At 46.3% G+C, this 18,953-nt stretch overlaps 1 protein-coding gene across 1 annotated transcript in view; it reads right to left on the minus strand.

Moving 5' to 3' along the window:
* Positions 1–18,953, minus strand: part of LOC147688945 (ATP-dependent translocase ABCB1-like) — a 1,419,218-nt gene that overhangs the window by 1,343,418 nt on the left and 56,847 nt on the right. Inside the window, exon 4 of the mRNA XM_086941842.1 lies at positions 9,066–9,216. Within this exon, the coding sequence (XP_086797968.1) occupies positions 9,066–9,216 (151 nt within the window). The remainder of the gene's footprint in view (positions 1–9,065; positions 9,217–18,953) is intronic.

Raw genomic sequence — 18,953 nt, forward strand, 5'->3', positions numbered from 1 at the left:
AAGTTTCATTACTTACAGTATATTCTTCACCATTAAATTTCCTACTTCTCTTTGTGATCAAAGTACAGGAAAAATATTACAAATAAAATCACCTTGCTTATTATTTTAAGACTTTGAACTTTCCCTTTCGGACATAAGTGCAGGGATAAGTTCAGGCTATTACACTTTTACATTTGTCTAGGCAATTAGTTTCTTTCTTCCTTAACCCTGACATTCAATAGGTAGAAACACCCCTCCTAGACCATTTGTGACAGATTTCTAATTCAGTTTAGGCCAGCGAACACATCAAAGGTTACTATATTAAATATGCGATTGCCTTCCTAGAACGTCTAGCATAAAGTGGCTTCACTTTTCCAACCAGTTTCTTCTTTAACTTAAATTAGGCTCTGAAAGACATTTACTTTAAACATCATGCTGGTTAGTTGATCTGTGAGGCTGCTGTCTCTCTTACTCCTCTGTCTGAACAATTCCTCACAAGTTTAATTCCAAAAAGAGGGGGGGCAAAAGTTGACACCTCCGATTTGATTCAGGAAAGTCAAGCAGGCTTGAATGGGGGATATGCCTTCGCGGTTCAGTTCCAGGACAAGCCCTTCTATTTCCTCCCCTCCCGGACTCCCAAATACCTCAGCACTCGAGCAGTGCTTGCCCGGAGCAGCTCCGGAGCTGGGCCCTCTGCCGATCTGTCTACCTTCCCTCCCGCTCAGGTCTGGCGACTCGCCTGAGGCGGAAAGGGGCCTCTGCCACTCTGCAGGATTTACCTTCCCGGGGATACCATAGCGCCGGGTTTCTGTGCGCTTCTGCTCCAGTCCCCCAGGAGAGGCAGCCAACTTCCCCACAACACCAGGAATCTCCGGCTTGACAGGGGGAGCTGAGAGACGTGCCGGGCAGGAATCCGGATGCCAGGCAACCCCGCCCGGCGTCTCTATCAAGCTGGCGACACCCCCAATTCCTTCTCACGCCTGGCGCGGGAATATTTCACTCTATTCCTCACAACAGAATCAGCGGTGTCGAGACACCGGCAGCCCCGGCCCCCAGGCTCTCAACCAGGTCACACATGTCGCTAGCAAGGCGGAGGGCAGAAAGAGGTTATCTCGGCCACGCTACCACGGTAAAGTCATCACTCCCCAGACAGACCGAATAATCACCCAAGTCACCACTCCAGATGTCCTCTTACTTCCGAGCTCGTGTCAGCAGTCCTTTTTCTCCTAGTTGTCTCAGTAACCCACGGCACCACCCTTTTAGATTTCTAGGGTCACGGCCAGGTTACCCCAGATGCTGAAGTAATTTAGTTATTTCTCTGCAGTGGCCACTCTGGAAATCGTGAGGCCCACAGTCCTTTTTACATGGGCAGGGTCAGATCAACAGGGGGGAGGGCAGCACCCATGACTATCTTGCAGTCCCTAGGAACAATCAGAGTAGCCTGTGACAAAACCCCCCTGACGCAGTTGTCTATACTCCAGCCAGTCCAGCAGTGACAAAATGGCCGCCCATGTCAATCTTTATATAGCCTGGGCTCTGGTCACTAGAATGGGCCGAAAGGTTCTAGATCCCTCTAATACTAACCTATGGGCCAAACTCTGAAGTAAATCTTTGACAGTTGGTAGGCCACCAATTTGTGAGAGAGAACCTTCCTCCATTCTAGAGGAACACCTGCACTTCATTACTAATAGGTAATAATGAGGCGCCCAGAGACCTAAGGTCAACACCCAAAGAAAAATTACGATGGACACAAAAATAGAAGGCAAAAAGGGGGGACAAATAAGGAGGGACCACCCAAAGGGCTGACAGGTCTAACACGCGTCCCCCCCAGCTGAAAGTGGGGAGAGCTACCCAACCCCTTGGGAGTTCTCTAAGGCGGAAATACCTTGAGAGACCGTCTGCATTAGCGTGGTCCACTCCAGGCCGATGTTCCACCCTGAAGTCCATTCCCTGTAGGGAGATAGACCACCTTAGCAGCTTGGGATTCTCGCCCCTCATTTGTATCAGCCAACGAAGGGGCCGGTGGTCAGTCTGAACAAGGAAGTGCGAGCCAAATAGGTATGGCCATAACTTCTTCAGGGCCCATACCACGACAAAAGCTTCCCGCTCAATAGCACTCCACTTCTGTTCCCGGGGAAGCAGTCTCCTAGATAGGAAAAACCACAGGTTGGTCCAGACCCTCTTCATTGAGTTGCGATAACACTGCTCCAATGCAATGCCATGCTCTGATGCATCCGTTTGGACAATAAACTCCTTGGAAAAATCAGGAGCCTTTAAGAAAGAGTGTCAAAAGCTCGTTGACACGCCTCAGTCCAGACTACCCGACGAGGTTGTTTCTTAGATGTGAGCTTAGTTAGGGGTGCCACAATTGTGCCATACCCCTTGACAAAGCGACGGTAGTATCCGGTGAGGCCCAGGAAGGCTCGGACCTCCGTTTGAGTCTTGGGGGGTTCCCAGGCCATGATAGTCTCAATCTTATCCTGGAGGGGCTGCACCTACCCCCTGCCCACCAAGTGGCCAAGGTACACTACCGACCCCTGCCCAATCTGGCATTTGCTAGCCTTGATTGTCAAGCCGGCCTGCTTCAGGGCTTGGAGAACAGCCTGAAGGTGACACAAGTGGTCCTCCCAGCTGCTGCTGAAGACTGCGATGTCATCTAGATAAGCAGCAGAGAAGGCCTCCATACCGGAGAGGACCTGGTTCACCAGCCGCTGAAAAGTGGCAGGAGCGTTCTTGAGCCCAAAAGGCATCACACGGAACTGGTAGTGGCCCTCTGGCGTGGAGAAGGCTGACCTTTCCCTTGCTCCATCTGTAAGGGAGATCTGCCAGTACCCTGATGTGAGGTCAAAAGTACTCAGATATTGGGCAGCTCCCAACCGGTCAATGAGCTCATCCGCCCTAGGGATTGGATGAGCATCAGTCTTTGTCACTGAATTCAGTCCCCTGTAATCCACACAGAACCTGAGTTCTGGAGTGGTGCCCGGCGGGGCAGCTTTTGGTACCAGAACCACCAGACTGGACCAGGGGCTGCTTGAAGGTTCAATCACTCCCAGCTCCAGCATCATAGTGACTTCACTGCGAATGCTGGCCACCACCTTATCTGACAGCCGGTAGGTCTTGGACTTCACAGGTGGGCTGTCCCCTGTGTCCACATCATGGGTACACAGGTGGGTCCTTCCCGGGATAAGGGAGAACAGCGAGGAATACTGCTCCAGAACTTGACGGCAGTCTCTCAGCTGTTCGGGAGTTAGGGATGGTGAGAGGATCACCCCTTCCACCGACTCATCCTTCTCTTGGGACGAAAATAGATCAGGGAGAGGCTCCCTTTCATCTTCCTCTGCTCCATCAGTCATCATCATCAAGATGACCTCGGGCCTCTCATGGTGGGGTTTGAGGCGGTGGACATGAAGCACCCGATGGGGCTGCCTGGGGGTCTTAAGATCCACTAAGTAAGTGACCTTGCCCTTCTTCTCAACCACTTCAAAGGGGCCTGTCCAGCAATCCTGGAGGGCACTAAGCTCTCCAGGCTTCATGACCCACACTTTCTGGCCAGGCACCAACCCCACAGGGTGAGCATTGTGGTCATACCACTCTTTCATACCTGCATGGGTGGCTTCCAGGTTGTCAGAAGCTTGCTTCCACAACTTAGCCATTCGGCTACGGAAGGCCAGCATGTAGCTCACCACATCCTGGGGAAGCTTTCTGGGAGTCTGTTCCCATCCATCTTTCACCAGGCTGAGAGGTCCTCTAACAGGGTGCCCATACAGAAGTTCGAAGGGGCTGAAGCCCACTCCTTTCTGTGGCACTTCCCTGTATGAGAACAACAGACAGGGTAGGAGGACGTCCCATTTCCTCCGCAAGCTCTCAGGCAGACTTCTGATCATGCCCTTCAAGGTTTTATTAAACCTTTCCACCAGACCATTGGTCTGGGGGTGGTAAGGGGTGGAGAACCGGTAAGTAACTCCACATTCCTTCCACATAGCCTGCATGTAGCCTGACATAAAGTTGGCCCCCCTGTCGGACACAACTTCCTTGGGGAAACCCACTCGGGTAAAAATCCCCATCAGGGCCCGAGCCACCGCAGGTGCAGTAACGGTCCTCAAAGGAATAGCCTATGGGTCCCGGGTGGCGTGATCACCAGAACCAGGATAAACCTGTGACCGGCTGAAGTGAGTGGATTCAATGGCCCAACAATGTCGATGCCCACCCTTTCAAAGGGGGTGCTAATGACGGGTAGTGCTTCCAGGGGAGCCTTCAGCTTAACCCCTATTTTCCACTAGCTTGACAGGAAACACACGTCCTACAAAAAGTGTCAGACGCAATCCTCATCTGAGGCCAATAAAAATGGGGGACAAGCCGGGCAAAGGTCTTGTCCTGACCTAGCTGTCCTGCCAAGGGAATCTCGTGAGCCAACTCCAAGAGTAAGGCTCTGTAACTCTGGGGAACTACCAAGGCCGTGACGAACCGTGCACCGGAGCCTTGGGTTCGCTGTAGAGAAGGCTATCCTCCCAGTAGATATGAAAGTTCCCTGCAATGTTACCTGCTGCCTGGGCTTCGGCCTGTCGCCTCAGTCCCTCAAGGGAGAGGTGATTGGGTTCTAACCGAAGGTGAGAGGGGAGGGCATCCCACAGTCTGGAGGCGTTGACTGAAAACAGGCGCCCCCACTTCTAACCTTGTGGACTCTAGGGGTGATGGCCGAATTCTTAATTTTAGAGCAAAGAGGTCTTTTGGGCTCATAGGACTGGATGATCACTTGAAGAATAGTGGGTCCTAGTTTAAACAGGGATTTATGGACAATACATAGGCTTTTGAACTTCACTCTCTCCTGGACCGGCAGCCAATACAAAGCCTTAAGAGCCGGTCTGGCCGATTGATACTTGGGGGTACCTATTAAGAGTCTAGCCGCCCAGTTTTGTGTGGTCTGAAGTTTAGAGAGAGTGGCCGCCGGTGCTCCCAGATATAGGGCGTTTGCGTAGTCCAGCCTGGACAACACCAGGGCCTGGACCGTAACCTTTCTGGCCTGAAAAAGGAGAAGAGGGAGAACCTTCCGGACCGTTTTAAGGGTCTCGTAGCATACAGCTGCTGTTTTCCGACCCTGGATTTTGAAGGTAAGTTCGTGGTCCATCCAAAAGCCCAGACTCTTTAGCTGGGTATTAGGAGTAGGAGCGGGTCCATGGAAGTAGGCCATCTTTCCATCAGGTCATGAGGAAACTGATTACCCAAGATCATACTTCCAGTCTTTCCCCCATTCATCTTCAAGAAAGAATTATTCATCCATCTTGCAATATCCTCCAAGCAAGGATGGAGGCTGAAGGAAGAACTTTCACCTTTATTGAGCCCAATCACCAATTGCGTATCATCCGTGTAGGATATTATATGGACTCCAAAGGGTCACTATCTCTGCAAGAGTGGCGGTATAAATATTAAACAAGGTGGGACTTAATGAAGATCCCTGCGGAACTCCACATTGAAGAGATGTTTGTTTGGAGATGACTAAATTATTGAAAACTCGAAATGATCTGTTATTCAGGAAGGATTTTAGCCAGGCCAGGGCCGTTCCTGTGATACCTAAGTCACCCAGTCTGTGAATCAGAATCTGATGGTTTACGGTATCAAAGGCGGCACTGAGGTCAAGGAGGAGGACCACCGCAGTGCCACCAGCATCTACCATCCTTCTTGATTCTTCCACTACAGAAAGTAAAGCCGTCTCAGTACCCTGTAAGGGACGGAAACCAGTCTGTGTAGGATGGAGAAGATTGTTAGTCTCCAAATAGGATGATAGAATTTGATTAAAGTATTTTTCCGTCATTTTGCTAATTGCAGGAAGCAGTGAGATAGGCCGGTAGCTTCCCAGATCTGCTGGGTCAAGGCTGGGTTTCTTTAACAGAGCCTTTACCATGGATTCTTTCCACTTAGGGGACACAATCCCTGAGGAAAGTGAGGTGTTGATGAGATCTAGAATCACTGGGAGGACCACCTCAGCTACCAGCTTTAGTTTCCCTTAAGGGGCAGGATCATTAGGTGAACCAGTCTTCACTTTAGATAAAAGGCTCCTTAAGACAGGCATCTCTATGGCCGGGATGTTATCCAGAAGCACCCGGTTGACAGGAGATGAGGTAACAGGGGATGCAAAATCCAGTTCAGTCATAGGGAATGACGAATAAATGGTTTCGATTTTGTTAGAAAAGTATTCCGCTAGCTTACCACATTGAGCTCCTGAAGTATCTGGTGCAGCCGAAGGGGAAGGAACTTTGGAAAGGGTTTTCACCATGCTAAAGATCTCAGTTCAGAGCTTTCAAGAATTTGGGCGATAGATATCCTAATAGGGCTCATGCAAAGGAATGTGCAGCACAAAGCATGCAATTATGTTTCAAATTTTATGGTATTCAGTGATGCATGATGTAAGGGATGGAAATCAGGAACTCAAGCTTAGACAATATGAGGCCCACTGGATCATAACATTATATGCTGTTGACAAAGGACTCAACATGGATAATGAACTTCAATACTTCTTGGGTACCTAACGTGCATGCTGACTGGTCTAAATTTCTCCATATCTTTAACCCTCACCTCTTAACTATCTGACACTATCATATGAACTTCACACCACTAGGTGCACATGTGATATGCCCTTTTGGGAACAAGTTGTTCACAGGTTGGATGATTATTAATTTTGGACTTGTGAGATGGCGATCACGAATGTAGCTGTTTGAATTTTTCCTTGTAAGTCATCTACGATTACAAGTATTACATACTTGTGGTATATATGGGCGATTCCGAATGTCATTCATGCAAAATGCTGCTGTTTAATGAGGAGCACACTCCTTTCAAGCAGGAGGTAAGATATCATTTTGTGAGCAGCCTTACTGCTCTATCATAGGTGATCCTTTCGTGATTAGAATGCGGACTGAAAACTGTGTCTGTGGTCCCCCACTTATTTTAAAATAATTATCCGAATTTTTTGTAGTGTAATTGTTTAAATCCTTAAGTCTGTGTTAGTCTGTTTACGATTAGCAGTAACTTTGTATTTCTGATATATATGGGTGATTGAGAAAGGCGTACATGCAATAACAACCCATGAATAAGGTGTTCATGGGTTGAATGACTATTAATTTTGGATTTTCAAGATGGCGCTCATGAATGCGGCCCTTTGAGTATTTTCTTGTTAATCCGTTTGCGATTACAAGTATTACATACTTCTGGTATATATGGGTGATTCCAAATGGTGTGCTTGCAAATCGCTGATGTTCAAGGACGAGCTCTCTCCTTCTGAGCAGGAGGTAAGATATCATTTTGTGAGGAGCCTTAATGTTCTATCATAGGTGTTCCATTCCTGATTAGAAGGCAGACTGAAAACTGTGTTTGTGGTCCACCACTAATTTTAAATCCAATGAACTTAAGGTTTTGTAGTGTGATTGGTTAAATCTACAGATAACAATTTTTTTTTTGACTGACTTTCAATATTGAGTATGCGTGACCCTGTCTTTACTATATGCCTTATGCACTATTTATAGTACCTTGTCATGTGACATTGAACTGCATGCCCTCGATTAGAATTACTTGCTTTCATATTTGTTGCTTTCTGTAAATATAACGTGTTGGTAATTTAACACTTACTTCTTACAGATCACAAATCAATAATTTGGCTGTCAGTGAAGATTAATTTGGACCTATAGGTATGAGATGTTAAAACTCATCATTTTGATAATTTGGGTATGGTTTACCTCATCACTAGATTATGGCTAATGACACATCTCAGTGCCTACGTATTGGAGAGAACGTACGGTTCTACTGTGTGACATGGAAATTGCCCTTACTTTGATTTAAGTGGTAAGTTGATTTATGCTTGTACTAGGGTCTAGTGGTGACTTGGAATTGCACTACCTTTTCTCTTACTCACTGTGAACTGTATTTAGGCACATTTATAAAGATTCACAAGGGATATACTCTGGACTCGATTTAGACCCTCGTTCATAAATGTAAAACCTTTTTATTTCTCTGCTTTTCTTTAATACTTTTACACTTTATACCCCATTTTTTATTTTCTATATTAGTCATGACCACTAGTCTCTTTTTCTATTTCCTTCCATAACTTTTGAATGACTTACACTATACTAACCCTGGGGAGTGTTAGTGGCCCAGACAGTTATGAGTGTATTTGTATTGTTGTAGGCCTGAGGAAGTCAGTAGGATATTAACAACAAGACGAAACATGTGTTGGCCACGTTTGGTCATTTGGACTAGCTCTAACATTGTAGACCTTGGGATGCAACACTGAAAATAAAATTATGAAGGACTGGCTGTAATACTGCTGAGCTTGGAATTCAACACTGAAAATAATTAGAAGAAGTCTCTACGCCAGAATACTGGTGGATTCAATTGTGTATTGGACATTTGCTCAGGACAAAAATTTTGTGTGTAATGACATTTAAACTTGGCCTTCGTCGCTTTGCATATTTGAGCAATCTACCATATCTCTCTGTCTTTAGCACTCGAGGCTTAAGAGGTCCAGTTTTTCGTTGCTGACACAGCACACAGCAGCCTGGTCAGCAGGGTATATAACACATGCAGGTTCACATCTTAAAAACAACGTCACAGATATTGGAAAAGGCATGTCATGCTCAATTAACATATTTCTATTCTAAATTTCTCTCGCCACTAATGCTGCTCCTGACAATTTAAAAATGAAACTTACTACCAATACATGTTAAAAAGGGGGCACACCTTAATAGATGGAGGATCAAAAAAACTTCATTGCCGTTGGCGGTTCTTTACATTAACAATTTGTTATTCTTTTTTTGGGCTTTCGCAGGTTTCCATTTTTTTAAAAAGATTTCCTCATGCTTACTTTTGTATGGAATAGACTTTTATAACTGTGGATGATGATCAGTGTTTCTGATACTGGAATTCAGCTTCCTACATACGTTAGAGAATAATGAAACTGAAATTTGGAATGATTAACTGCTCACTGAAAAAGATATAATACCTATTGAGTTTACACTCCACATATGGTTAATTACATCACAGCCATCACTGACACAGGATACAAGTGATACAGGATGCCTTCTTTGTTGATAAATTTTTACCTGCAGAAGAATTTGTAATACTCTTCTCGATAAAACTGTTAATCATATATCCAAAGACGATGACTCTAAATGGCAGTGCTGTGCCACTGATGAGTGCACAGATAAAACCCACAATCATCAAGAAGATATCAAAGGCATCTGCGAAGCTGAACTAAAAGAAAATAAGAAAAAAACATATTATTAATGGAGAGTAATTTATATTTCAATAAATTACCAGTTTGCACTTTCAGCTATGTAGTATCTATTTTGTTAATTTTTTGGAACTGATTTGGATGTGTGCAATAAAGGGAGAAACTTTTCAGGCAATCTGGCCTGCCACCTTGGACTTCCCCGTCCCATTTACAAGATGGACCTGTATTAAAGATTGTGCTCGCACTCCATGTTTGCGCCACAGCGCACCTTAAAGCAGGTGCGCCATGAATGTGCTGGCCTCGGAGCATCGCCAAACTCCTGCTGCCCCAAGGGCAGTGCATTCAAAAGAAATATGGATCAGCTATTTAAAAGCTGCTAAGTGTTTCTCGTGCAGGTGTCAACCCACCCGCACTTTTAAAAGGGCTTAGAGATCCCCTGGAAGACGGTGCAGTGAGTGACTGCATCCGCCTGGAAGAGGATGTCTGGGTGGTCCATGGGTTCCCCTTTCATCCCTTCAGAGAGCTTAATTTAGAAGGGACACTAAAAGCGTGCTACTTTTTTGTGGGGCACTTTCAGTGCACCTTCTAAAGGCATACTTGCTTCTGCACCCACATCAGTAATACAGCGGGGGTGCAGAGCCAAAGCGATTCCCTCATTTGCATGGGGCTTTGCCCCCATGAAATGAGGGAACACCCTCTAACGATAGCACAGCCGCTGTATGTGCACCAGTGCTATCTACATTACAAAAGGGGCCATAAAAGCATCTGCAGCCACTTCTCTAATATCAAAGTGCCCCAGTGGCAGATAAGGTGTGCGTCTGCGCCCACTTTATGTGCCCTCGGGTGCTTGAGTGATATAACCCCTGAAATGCAATGAGAAAACTGCTATTATGTGAGGGAAAATTTTAAAGTGGGTATTGGAAATGGAACCCCACCCCACTATAAGTTTTGGTATGGCAATTTCACCATGACATGACAGATTTTTCTTACAAGGTGGCCACTGGGGGCCCTATTATGTATAGGGTGCACTTTCCCTGTTTGCTCCCGGCGCACCTTAACACAGATGAGCCGGAGTAAGCAAGGAAAGTTTCCCTATTACATAGAAACCGTGGCCCCGGGGCATGCAGGTGAAAAATGGAGTAGCTTTGATTAGAGATCTCCTTGCAGGCGGGTGCAGTGAGAGAATGCAGGTGCCATGCTCCCATGCAATTGAGGGAATGTCCTCTTGAGAAAGCAGAGGCACCGGTTGTGTGCCAGCGCTTTCAATGTTACACAATGGCAGGGCTGTACTGGGAACTGAAAGCAGCCCTGGCAGATTTTTCCAGACCAGCCCCCGTCTGACACGTAGCGTGAGATCATAGCGAGCGAGTGAGCCTGCCACTACCAGAGGGTTTGGGGGGGTTCTCCCCACAAGAAAAGTTTGGAAAAAGACAGACCTACATGGTGAATTTACAGCACATTTCTCATTACATATTCAATTGTATCAACTTTCAAAGCACAGTAAATAGTAGATGACCTTAAAGAGCACCAGGTCTGAATTTTGATGGGGCACCCTGCCCCCTCTCCCCCAACCCCCAGGGGGATATGCCGAGAGGTCTGAACACTCATGATAAATAATCTAAGACGTCTGCATAATACATTCAATGACAAAAAATATTATATAGAAACGCTGGGAGCATGAACAAGCACTGACCACGGCAATAGGTCTGGCTATGTTTTTACGTGGGGAAGAGAGAGGGAGGAAAGGAAGGGGGAGAAAGAGAAAGAAAGAAGAAGAGAAAGGGTAAAGAAGAGGGAGAAAAAGATAAAGAAAATGAGAGATAGAGGAAGGAGAGGAATGAGAGAAGGACAGGGAGAGGAATGGAAAGAGAGAGAGGGAGCAGGAGAGAGAGGGTGGGAAAAGGAGAGAGAGAGAGGGAGGGGAGGGAGAGGGAGAGAGAAGGACAGAGAGAGAGATGAGAGAGAGGGGGGTAGAGAAAGCACGGAGGGAGATAGAGAGGGGGCAGAGAGTGAGAGAGCGAGAGTGGGATAGGGAGAGATAGAGAGAGAGAGAGAGAGAGAGAGAGTGGGGAGAGAGAGAGGGAGGGAATCAGGGAGAGAGAGAGAGGGAGTGGGAGTGAGTGAGTGAGAGAAAGAGAGAGAGTGAGGGAAATACAGGGATAGACAAGAGAGAGGGAGGGAAAGAGAGGGAGAGAGAGAGAAAAGGATAGAGAGAGAAAGAGATAGAGAGTGAGAGAGGAGGCAAGAGAGATATGGGGATATGGAGAGAGATGGAGAGAGAGAGTAAGAGAGCAAAAGAGGGATAGGTAAATAGAGTGAGAGATTGAGAGGGAGAGAGGGATCAATAGAGAGCGAGTGAGAGGGAGCGAGAGAGAGAGGGATAGAGAAATAGAGAAAGGGATAGAGAGAGAGAGGGAAGAAGGGAGCAAGAGAGGGCGAGAGGGAGAAAAAGGGAGAGGGAGAGAGAGGGGGCGAGGGAAAGAAAGAGAGAGAGGGAGAGAGAGGGAGAGAGGAGGAGGAGAGAGAGGAGGTGCGAGAGAAAGAGAGACAGATAGAGAGTGGGAGAGCGAGAGAGGGATAGAAAAAGAGAGAGGGATAGTGAGAGGGAGAGAGAGGGATACAGAGAGAGAGGGTAGAGATGTAAGGAGAGAGATAAAAGGAGAGAGGGAGAGGGAGACAGGGGAGAGATGGAAGGAGAGAAAAGGAGAAAGAGAGAGATTTCCATCCTTTCACTACAGAACATTCCACTAATTTACTCATAATTTTACCCTCACTACACCAAAGCGCCATCGTTGTTCCACATAATGCAATATTGTTTCACTACAGTATAAGGGAATAGTTGAACTAGATTGTATAGATATTATTGTATAACAAAGCGGGTATCAACGTACTGAATAACATGTCATCATGGTAAAGCAGTATATGCCCATTCATTTAGTACAGAATGTCCCCTTGACTGTACTTCCGAATGTAGCCATCTTTGTACCGAATATGGCCATCTCTGTGCTTCTGTACTACAAAATATGCAATGATTGTTGTACAGAATATGCAATAAGTGTATTAAAGAATGTCATTGCTACCCTACCGATTGAGGCTATTGTACTACAGAATGTCATAATTTCACTAAAGAATAAGGCTATTATTGCACTGTAGAATGGGCATTATTTTAATGATGTTTTGTACTATGGTATATGTTCATTATTGTACTACAGAATGGTCCCATGACTGTACTACAGAATATGCTATAATTGTATTAATAATGCAATCACTCTCCTACAGGAATGAGGCCACAACTGTACTAGAGACTATGTCATCATTTCACTACAGAGAATGGATATTATTGCCCTACAGAATAGGCATTAATGTACCGCTAAACATGCTGTTATCCTACTGTAGTAAATGTGTATTATTGTACCACAGAATGTTCCCATTACTGTTCTGAAGAATGTGGCTATAGATCTATAGAACAGTATCAGCTAATACTATCAATCAAATATTATTTATCTAAACTATCATCCCACTCAAAAGTCCTTAAAGAATCAGAGACTGCTGCACCAGACAGATACACAAAAATAACCACATGTGCAGAAAGGCAAACAAGAGGCAATCAGACATTTAATTACACATGGAAACTCTGTCATACAAGCACTAACACAGAGGGAGACACAGTCATGGTGCCACTTTAGCACACAATGTAGCTAGACACAAAGATCTAGACGGATGCAATCACACAGAGACAGACAGTGTACACACTGTGACCAACATACATACATGTCATAGCCAGAAAAACTGTGATACAGCTATATCCCAAGAAATATATTAATATGTAAGTAAGTAAAATGTTAGCTACCTAAGAGAACTACTCTCAATTGGATTTTTTGTATAGCTCTTTTTATATTAATGAAGTAGTATAAAATGTATTTTTATTTTTGTATAGTAATTTTGAAATTGATGATGCGTACAATGTTTCTGCTAGATTTGTATGTTTACAAGTATGTTTTTACTTGGTGATGTTAATGATCATAAATTGATCTAATAAATGACTTACTATTAATATGTAGAAACAACACACAATGGCGGCACAGTGGTATACAAATCAAACATATGCTGTCAATCAGACATACATACAGCACGGAAACAAAGTGAGACACAGCAAAGACAAGGGTCACACAATACATACAGAATGACATAAAAGATACACATGGTGACACTGCAGCATACAGCACAGATACAGGGAAACACAGATCAAAAGCACAATGACACACAGCACAGAAAACAGTCACACAACACACAGTACAGGCTTATAGAGATGCAAAGCACATAAGTCATGACACATGCAGCACGGACGGTGATTGACACCACACAGCACAGGGATGCAGCAGAGACCACATCACAGCAAAACACACATCTGTGACAGGCACACACCTGTTGCTGCCAAAGACACCAGTGTCACAACATCTAACATACCCAGACTTAACATAGCCAGACACACACACAGACTCATATATCAGGCACAGTCACAACGACGGCTAACACAACTGCATTTGCTACATCAAGCCACACATGTACCACAGCCACAACTTTACCACTACAGCCAAGCCAAGAAAGGACCATTAGCCAAACTAAGAAGAGACTGTGGAGGTAAGGAATGTCCCCAAAGTTACCTCAAAACTGTAGAACTGGTCCCAGAGAAGAACATCTCTCCACCAACCTAGTTTGCTCCTCACCATGGAAGTTATCCAGGTCTCGAGAACACATGTCCTCAGCCCCGGCCTGATCCTGCCTGTGAAAATGATTCCTGTTCTGGGAACATCTCTCCACAGCCATGGCTTGGTCCTGTCTGTGGAAATGATTCATCCCGGTTCTGCGCTGCACAGTGGAGTCAGAGAGAGTGAGTCTCTTGAGACGAGACCGACCGCACCCTAGCCTCCAGTTTGTGAGTAAGAGGCTGGGGGGCCGCCAATGCCCCAAATAATGTTTGCTCCGTTTTTTTGTTGTTTTTTTGTTTTTGCACCTACCATCAGATTAGGCCCCAATTTGATGGTATGTGCAAAAAAAATAATTGGGCCTATATTATTTTTGTTGACCACCCCATGCAGCCCCTGAGAGGCCTAGCAATCACAGTAGGCCACGATTAGCCAGCCTGCATTACCTTTGTTCTTCTACTTTAATCGCAGACCAGCCGCCGGCACCATGCGCTTCAAATCAAAAATTTTAACCATGATGATGATTATTTGTCATCGTCCCTGACGGTGATAATCATCATGGATTCATCATGATTACAAATTTTGATTTATTGCCTGCAGCCACAGCCCGCGACGGTCCTGTGAGCACACAACTAAGGCCACCTAACATCCGCACTGCCTCCACCCTGCTCACTACATCAAATCCATCACTGTGCGCGATGCCGCCCAGTGCCACCACTGCCCACCATGAATGATCATTCATTGCCGATGACTGGAGTGAACGGAAAAACTTACCTGCTGCTGGTGGCAGACAGGGGGGGGCTAGAAATAAATAAATTATGGCCGCATGGTCAGGCCTGCGCACAGTGTCTCTGCCTCTCTGTCTCAGTCGTGTGGGATGCAGGCAGTCACGCACACTTTTAATTGCACGAAGCCCAATGCGCATGAGGCATGACAATTGGTCACCCATCAGCCCCACCCTAAGGGTGAACTGAAGAGTGGTGCGCAGACGCGGCGGAGAAGGAGACAATGCATCTGCGCAGGCACCTCCTCCTGATTATTAAATCCACATACCAGCAGGATGCCTGCACGGTCTGTACTGGGTCAGACTACAGTGACTCTCTCTGAAAAATAGCTGCCAAGGTTTGAGATTGCTTATGTGTGACATTTTCATAGTTTCAGTGTAGCTATGAGTGACATTCAATGACCAATGTGCAGGCAATGTGTGACACCTAAAATGACACTTTGTCACAAGTAAATTCAAGCAATGAAGTCCATGGAGACAGATAAATATCAGAAGTTACACCCATATGTGCAGCGAGAACTGGTAAGAGGATCTTGAAACTGCTACATAGCACCTGAAATGGGAGGGCACTCATCGCTCTTTCGTGTGTTTCATTTATTTTATAGAGCTCCTCGTACTAGTGTAGGGTGTCAGACATGTGTAAATGAGTCTAAATGATATGTTACATAAAACAGTGATGATTTCAAGTTGTAGAATCACATTTCATCCATACTTGTAAGCAATATATTTTAAGAGTGTTAGGTCTGGAAAAGCACAAACACATGATTTAAAAGGTACCACTGTTGTTGGTTTTACTTAAAACAATATATAAACCTTTTAACAACATTAGGATAAAGAAAGTCTGAGGGAAAACATTGAGCTTGGCTCTGACCTGTAACACATAATTTGAATACAGACCCTTCGGTGTAGTTCATAAGTAATTGTGCTATATTAGGATTGTACCTTAGGACTGTAATGTATGAAGTATGATTAAGAAAAGGATCTCTGTGTCAAATCAGTAACCCACTGAGCTACCCACATAAAATGCACTTTTAGTGATCTACATGTACACGTTCTTTTCCCCAGGCATATTTACCTTCTGTGCTGCTTCAGGATGGGTGAAAACTGCTACCATACAAAACGCAGATTTTGTCCCAGCAGGAACATTATTCTACGCTGTGATTTCCTTAAGAGCCTTAGGAGACCAGAAACAGCGAGCTGTTATGCAGGCTCAGTCAAGACTGTAAAATAAATTATATTTTCAAGTCCAGTGCTATTTAAATAACAGAGCTCGGCTCGCCGCTGCACCAGCCTTATGTGAGCAGCCAGTAGCAAAGCTTCAATAGGCTCAGTCAGGCTGTACATTAAAATGATATTTACAAGTAATGCAAGGCGCCACCCCACATAAGGGGCGTGGCGCCGTTAGTGGCAGTCAAAGGGCCGCAGAAGTAGGGAAATCCCTTCCGGGTCGAACGACCCGGAAGGGATATCGAAGGGAAAACAGGAAGCGCATCACCAACAGGGTCAGAGTGACCCGGAAGTAGTTGTGAGCGCGAAGCTTGAAAAGCCAGCTCCTCACTTTATGACCCCCTCTTTGTCCACTTGACCTCCCAGAAGTCGGACGTCGCATAAAGAAGTCACGACGGAACCGAGTCGCGGCAACAGGGGTGCGGGATATTCATCCGACTTCAGGTGCAGGTGAGTGGGCCTCGCAGTGTGATTGTGGGATTGAAGGTCTTTGCGAACTGTGCGGGAGTGCGAGCATGGGCGCGGGACGGTATGAGTGAGCTAATGTGAAGAGAAATGTGCACCGCAAGAGAGAGTTTGCCTGCATCGTGTCCGGGTAGTGAGCGGATCCAGCGGTGAGTCGATTGAACACAGCTGCCGAAGGAGATGCGGGTGTGGGGGCTTTGAGAAGCGTTTGAGAAGCGCGCACGGGGCACTCGGGAAAGATCAGGATTATAAAAAAAATGTTGGCGCGAAAAGTGGCATCGGAGCAAAATAAGGACGGGACAGTCCGTTTCAGAGCCACACAATGTAGACCCTAGCACGCTCTCAGTTTTCCTGATATTGCTAAAGCGCATTGTTGCGAATGCTTCTACTGCCTCTGATTTTAATATTAAGAATGATAAAAGCGGACTGCTCCGCATCAATAACTTCAATGCTTTCGTCCTGCGGGTAAAATATACAGTTAATTAAAAGCGGAGCGCGAGGATTAAAAAGGAGACCGCTGCGCATATATTAAGAGCGGGGCACGCGTAGTGCTCGCACGCCCCGGGCTGTAATAATTAAAGCAGACCGAGTGCATTGGATGCACTCTCATTACGTCGGTTACGATCATCATTCCTAGGCAATGCAAGCGCTTAGGTCAAGACCACAATCCAAAGGCGCAACAAATAGGGCGGGTGAATATCCATGGAAGTCCGAATTTTACTTGCATTCTGCATCTGCGTAGTTGATGGGCTCAGTGAGTCGACAAAGGGTAATGAAAATCAAGTTTTGCCGACAGGTACAAATGGATGGCTAATCCAGAAGGTGTTTTGTCAGTAAAAAGTAGTGCTAACACATTTCTATCTTTAAGTGCAGAATGCCGCCGAAGCGGCCAACGAAGGGCAAAGGGGCCACAGCCAAAAGAGATGACTACCTCGCATTAACGGAGCTGCTGGAGTTTACAAAAGAGAAAGGCGTCAATTGGGCGTTAAAGACAATGCGAGAAGGGGCAAGAGCGGACGCCCAAGAGGAAAGAGGGCGAGGCAAGCGAGCTCGGCGCACACCGGAAAAGTTTAAAGAAGTGTCGAAGGAAAAGAGGCCCAGGGCAGTCGAGCCCCAACCAGCATCCTCAGGTGAGAAGGAGGTGCTCGAGACAATAGACTTGATTCCTAACACAACTAAAGGCAACAGTATCCCTCAGTCGGGCGCAGCTGGGGGAAGCAACATTCAGTCTTACACTGCGCAGCTGGGGGTGGCGCCCGCCGCTAATGCGGAGGCGCCCGGCGCGCATACAACCCTGCCTCCTGTGGTTGCACAGCCGGGTAGTGGAATAGCACAAGTCTGGGTGCAGTCTGGGGGGGTAGCGCAATCCCCAGGTGTAACCCTGGAATGGTAGGACCGGGGGTTATGGGTCCAGCCCAAAATGTAGTTGCTTTGTCCTCTCAGGGGCAAACACCAAATTCTGGTGCAAATTTGGCAGGGCCAGCAGTTCAGCAGATTCAGGGAGGGCCGGCGCCGGTGGGGCAGCCGTCATTAGCTTACAGTCCGTTAATCTACGGTTCCTCATCCATGACTCTATCATCATCTGCAGAGATCACATGGGATGTGCCCGCAGACACCAAAGAAAGGATTCTAAAGGGGGAATATATTGACGTATTCAATCTCATCAATGCGGGTGTGGTTCCAGGTAAGACTAGGGTAGGCAAGGAAGGCGAGTACCAGCAGAAGAAGGTATATGTTGAATGGTCTATAAAGAATTGGATTACAGGTTTTGCCATTTACACTGCCATCATGGCAGAGAGGTACCCTGCGGTGGCCCCCCAGATCATCAGTTACATATCTTTGATACATGGGGCGGCTTCTAAGTTCCCAGGCACAGGGTGGTTACAATATGACAACAAGTTTAGGCAAATGAAGGCAGTACAGCCCAGGATAGCATGGGACCAACGGGAGATTAATATATAGCATGCTCTGTTTTATTCCTCCGCACCTGCGAACAAAACTTGTTACTCTTCACACAATCAGTCCTTTCGGAGCGACAGGGGGGCAGGAGATAAAAAGCAGGCATGCTGGCTGTATAACAAAAATGAGTGCACCAGAGGGACTACGTGCAGGTTCAAACATTGCTGTTCGTACTGTGGGGGCCCGGCTCATCCAGAGACCAGGTGCTTTAAGAAGTCAGGAAGACCAAAGGAGCAGCCGGCCCATGCCGCACCCAAAGGGAAGCCACCCCAGCCATCCGAGAAATCTGCCAACTCCCATTAAGACGCATGTGCTGACACACCTCCTTAGCAAGTACGACAAGCTACAAGAGGCTCAGTTCCTACACAATGGTTTTATGTCTGGTTTTGGTATCCCGTCTTCAGCCACCCCCACCAATGTACCCCTGTGCAACCAGAGCTCTGTGCTGCAGAATATGGAGGCAGCGGAAAATAAGATAATGAAAGAAGTTGCCTTGGGGAGGGTGGCGGGTCCCTTCAAACAACATCCTAAGCTTGATCTGGTCTGCTCTCGCCTGGGGTTAGGGCCTAAAAAAGAGAAAGGGAAATTTCGCCTGATACATAATTTGTCGAGCCCC

This window comes from Lissotriton vulgaris, chromosome 10, assembly GCF_964263255.1.
Source record: "Lissotriton vulgaris chromosome 10, aLisVul1.2, whole genome shotgun sequence".
Taxonomy (NCBI): Eukaryota; Metazoa; Chordata; class Amphibia; order Caudata; family Salamandridae; genus Lissotriton; species Lissotriton vulgaris.